At 34.9% G+C, this 5,505-nt stretch overlaps 2 protein-coding genes across 2 annotated transcripts in view; one reads left to right on the top strand and one right to left on the bottom strand.

The window, feature by feature from the left end:
* Positions 1-802, bottom strand: part of LOC106883717 (UPF0598 protein CG30010) — an 8,825-nt gene extending 8,023 nt beyond the window's left edge. The window contains exon 1 of the mRNA XM_014934828.2: positions 585-802. Within this exon, the coding sequence (XP_014790314.1) occupies positions 585-731 (147 nt within the window). The 5' untranslated portion in view covers positions 732-802. The remainder of the gene's footprint in view (positions 1-584) is intronic.
* An 87-nt stretch (positions 803-889) lies between these two features.
* LOC106883713 (katanin p80 WD40 repeat-containing subunit B1) overlaps positions 890-5,505 on the top strand; it is a 54,273-nt gene continuing 49,657 nt past the window's right edge. Inside the window, exon 1 of the mRNA XM_014934825.2 lies at positions 890-1,117. Coding sequence (XP_014790311.1) covers positions 1,084-1,117 — 34 coding nt within the window. The 5' untranslated portion in view covers positions 890-1,083. The remainder of the gene's footprint in view (positions 1,118-5,505) is intronic.

Here is a 5,505-nt window from a genome sequence, read left to right as displayed (position 1 = left end):
ATCCTTCAGGAAGCGATAGAATAAAGTACCAGAGAAATACTGGAGCAAATTATTTTCTTACAATGCATCCTAAATATGAACAGAATTTATAATGGAAGATCCGCCAATACGGTTTCACACAACATATTTAAGAAGTTACCATTTGGACAAGGCAAACTTTCAAGACGGTTCCAACGGCTATTGGGGACTCACCTTTACTTAAACTCTGATATATTCTACAACTTAATTTCACCATAGTTTAATTTTATATTTATATATATATATATATATATATATATATACATACACTGTCAAAATAAACAGAAGTAAAAGTAACAAGTGTTCGCTTATGGTTTCTAAACAGCAACATTCAACCCATTATTTACCATTATCTGATAACATTCCATATCATCAATAATTACGTTTGAGTTATATATCAGAGTTAATCTATTTCATCATTATATAACAATAATCCATTCTATCATGAAAACATTGTCACAGTATCAACATAGATCAAGATAACATGACCAACACATAAAAATAAGACATCTGAAGGTTAATAACTATATGGAATATTTTGTCAAAGGTAATCATTATCAACAAACCTGGCCTTGGTGATCGATATAATAGAAGTATTCTCGTATGTTGGGTTCCGGAGATTGGCCTTGAATGTAATGAAGATTTCTGAATGAGCGGAATAAAGGCGCCGACAGTCGGGATCGTAAAAGTGTTTCCAACATTGTATAAAGCATAAACAATGTTATTACCTGGAAGGAGGGGATGGCGCTATATTGCTGGAGTGAGCATGCGCAAGGCTGACAAAGTAATCTTAATTCAAGAAGCTCGGTTGGCTACTTCCACAATATTTATTTTAAAAATAACCAATCAAAACTAACATTATGAAACGTTGTTTGGTTAGTGATAGAGGATCAGTAAATCTCAACTATAATTAACAAAGGTGTTGTATACTTCGTAATTTTTCAAATGTGATTTAATTACTACAGTTATTTTGGTTTCGATGCGAAATGGATACGTACGTTTCTGGTTATTACAACTGTTTCAACAAACTATAACAACTGAAATCGAACACCAATTTAGTAAAGGATGGCCGAAGACCAGGAGCGTGTATTTAAGCTACGTAAGTATCTGATTTGTTTCCAAGATGACATCTGTTATACTTGTTTTCTTCTCGTTACAACTCTTCCCTCTGTAATGTATATATTTATTTTTTGGCTCAACTTTGCCACCTGATTTAAATTAGAATACTTACTTGTTTCTAAATCTTACTCACGTTCCGATCTGATATCGGTTAATAGAAATATATATTGTATGAAAACCATTCATGTATCATACACAAGAAACGACAAATCCTCTATATATATTTTGAAATGATTGAGCAAAGGTGTGCAGCTATTTTCTCGTTCACCAATGATTCATTTACCAGTATGTGTCGTCAACACCTGTATTTCTTCAGGAAATATTCGTGTTCAGTCATTTGTTGTTTTTTTTCTTCTCAATTTATATCTTACTTCGTTGATTTTGATATAAGATTCCTTGTTCAGTTGTCAAGTGAATTCGATTTTACAATCGTTCGAGGTCATTTTAAATGATAATATGGTTTTCCAGACAATTATATTTCTTGTTTTTTTTTATTTTCTTTTTTGTTTTGAAGTAAAATCTAGCGTTTCCACTAAACCTTCCAGAATAAATGAAGTACAAGTCAACCATTTGTTAATTTCTCCACTCTACCATTTTGTTCGTTAAACCTTTTATTCTACTAACGTAAATTTTGAAAGTATTTCAATAAAATATAAAAGCAAATACGTTAATTGTTTTTCTTCTAGTTTTAGTTAATCTATATAGAAAAAAAGCTAGCTTTACTGCCTTTTTAAACTACAACGGTGATACAACACCGAGAATATTAGCTATGAATCGGGACATTAAAAAGCCACTTGTTGATGGGTATAATTGTTGTTATTTAGGTGAATTTACGGAAGTAGATTGCTAATCTCGGTTGATCAGGGAAGAATTTAATGAGTCTTGCGTAAATTATTGAATTGCATAAATGAAGAATTATATGGAAACAGCTATGAAGCAGTCTCAGAATGAATATTCTATGATTAAGAGGAAACGGTGTGATTTTTTATGTAGAACTATTCCTAGTAATGAATATGTGAGATCGAACCTATTGATAAACAACGTCTATTGTACAAAATTAAGCCTTGTTTTGTATTACAAATCACACATTTAGTTTGAAATACAATAAAAATTATTGACCGTTTTATGGAAGGTATTTTCTCATGTTTGCATGGTTTAGGCAAGTCTCACCAGTCTTGCCTGTCCCTACAATATATTAAATGCTTCAGCCAACAAGTGAGAGCCTGTTTGAACTCAACCTGCTGGAAATTGTAATCAAATCTTTCAAAACTCAGCAGACTGTTTCTATACAAGGAAGGACCCCATTAGATAATGTAGCTTTAGATACACCATGCCTGTTAATAAAAAGAAATAGTTACAACTACAACGCCTTTGAGCATAGGTTTGCTCGGTCAAGACTGGCCCTGGGCTAAACAACATATGGCAACGCTTTTAGTAGTTTCGTACGTAAAAATTAGATGTCTTTTGTGATTTCCTTCACATCATTAAAAGAGATGATGTTGGAATAAATGGAGAAAATTAAGACCACACGAGAGTTTTAATTCATTCTTTCGTTCGTATCTATATTTCAAATGAACTACACTGCCTTTGTGCTTTAATTAGTTTTGAAAATTCTCCAAAAATTGGGAGGATTTATTACACCGGAACTTAGAAGAGAAGGTATAGAACTGTGATGAGGATTTTTTTTTATCATAGATACTGAGGTGATCTCAGACGGTTTGGTGTCCATCGGTTGAACTATACTAGTTGATACTCCTTTTTAAGGTAGTAGAGCAATGTTATAAATTGATCAATTATAGGTTCGTCATTATATAAGAATAATTATTCAAATTTTACTACAGGGACAGCTGCTTTAAGGAGGGTGGGTTTGTCGATTACATCGACCCCAGTGCTCAACTGGTACACATTTTATCGATCCTACGACATCAGAATTCGAACTCAGAACACAAAGAGCCGAAAGAAATACCGCTAAGCATTTTGTCCGACGTGCTAACGATTCTACCAACTCATCGCTTTATATGATAGTTTTTATTAGCCACGAAGGCTCAACATATATACTGTAGTGCGTTTAATTAAGAATATAATGTACGCAAGTAAATGAGAAGATTATAAAACGAGTCAAAAGGCTTACACACGGCAACAGTGATTATTGGTGTATTCCTCTAAACATTTTTTGGCGAAGTTAAAGAACACGCACACCCGGTGTTTAGGGTTACGCGGAAAACTGGTGGATTGCGTATTCTTTACCTCCGCCCAATTTTTAAAGCAGCCGTAAAAACTTGCGGCGTTACCAAAGGTGATCGTTATGCAGGGCCCTGAAACAGCTAAGCATCCTCATATGGGGTGGCGGGGTTACAAAACATGTAAGGATGGCCAAAACAAAGTTATATGAAAATGAGGGGAGGAGTAAGAACGTTCTTCAGTTAATGTATTAAAAATAGATAAAAACACAGTATAAATAAATTATACGGTATAGTGCAGCCAACCGTCATTTACCAGCAAGTATGGCCTGGTGTGTACCATGCTTTCGCTAATTGCTTTCGTTGTCTATGTAGTTACGAGCAGACATAGGCACTTTCTCGGTCCCTGCTTGACCCAGCAAAAACATCCAAGATGCGACAAACTAAAGAGTGAAGCCTCATCAGCACCTGGCTTGTATTCATTACAAATGTGTAGACTGGAACAATGTGAACTGAAGTGTCTTTCTCAAGGACACAATTGACTGTTTGGCCCAGAAATTATATCCATGACCTTATGATCGAGTGTCAACTATCCTAACTACACAGCTATCCGCCTTCACAAGATTGTATAAAATACATAATAATCAAAACAAAACATAAAATTAAAGAGACATGATAGACACAACATCTAAGATGGCCTAGAGTGCCCCATGACTCTTTTTGCCACCAGCAATGCATTGTAGTGTGGTCAAGAATTCTTTTAAAGTTCCATTAAATATTTCTTTGGTGGGTTCAGTGTTGAAAGGCTTCATGCCTGGGAAAATTGTTTTACATGTTTATGTATGTTTTTTGAATAGTTTTAACCCAAACTCTATCTTTCAAGCACTTCCAGTTTTCTGGTCTCTCCAGATATGGTTGATTGTCTTGTAACTCAAATACAAATTTGGATAGTTTAATGCTATTTCATCTGACAGCTGTGAATTTGCATGAGTTTCTAAGAGTAGGCATTTCCTCCAGTTTCCTGATAGGGCTGGCTTTTTTCATGTGTCTATTTCACCCCCACCCCTACAGTGATTTGTCAGTCTGTCTCAGCTTCTACTTGGCCTTCATCCTTTCAAGTTAATGCACTAGTATTGCTGTGGAGGCATTTTCAATGCTTTCACTGGCGGTACTGTTCTAAAGGCACACTCTGGAACCTGTTGTTGCTGCTACCTTTTCTTTTTCTCAGTTTTTTTCTAGTACCTTGGGAAAGAAATCTCTTGAGCTAGTTTTCTGCTGCAAGTATAAAAACTGGATTTTCTGCTTGAAGCCACCAATCTCATCTCATCTCTGCACACAACAGGGTATAAATATTAGAATAATCTGGTGGTCCTGAGGGTTGTAAGTCCATGCTGATCACATTTTCTTTTTCACTATGTTTGTGATTATTACTTACCCATATTCTCCTCTGATGGTGACAATGAACCTGATTATCATTTTTGGTGTGCTGGTTTTGTACTGAAGCATGGGCTTTTGAGTCAATATTTTGCACATTATCTGCACATTGCAGTTTAGCCATGTTACTATAGATCAGAGTTTTCCTTACCCACACATGAACAAATATTTTGAGCAAGGAGTCAAAATATGTTGTGACACAAATGTGTCACAGCTCCTTCTGGGACTGAGCCTTATCTCTAATTGGGAAACCCCCAAGTAGAAGCAGTTTTGTAAAAACTGCTTCCATTCTTGCTCAGCTACATATATAACTGCTTGTGAGTGCCACTGCTGTTATTCTTGTTACTACTGCCAAGTGAATTTTCTCAAAACCTCCATTAATGAAATCATCTTTTTACTTGCTTTTCATGTTGGCATGGTTTGAATTGTGTGTGTGTGTGTGTGTGTGTATTGGAGCCTGGTGTAGCCATTTGGTTTCACCCGTCCTCAGTCAAATCGTCCAACCCATGCTAGCATGGAAAGCGGACGTTAAACGATGATGATGATGATGATATATATATATATATATATATTATTTTGTTTAAAAGAGTTCCAACACTGTCTGTTTTTTATGTTTTATTTATATTCCTGCAAGACCAATGTGGGATATAGAATATGGAATAGACAATATATAATATAATATACAATATATAATATAAAATAAAAATGGATGGTACAATGAAATAAAGTATTGAATGTCTTATTGAATATATGG

This window comes from Octopus bimaculoides, chromosome 4, assembly GCF_001194135.2.
Source record: "Octopus bimaculoides isolate UCB-OBI-ISO-001 chromosome 4, ASM119413v2, whole genome shotgun sequence".
Taxonomy (NCBI): domain Eukaryota; kingdom Metazoa; phylum Mollusca; class Cephalopoda; order Octopoda; family Octopodidae; genus Octopus; species Octopus bimaculoides.
The sequence above is the reverse complement of the archived record's forward strand: the minus strand, read 5'-3'. Positions and strand labels throughout refer to the sequence as shown.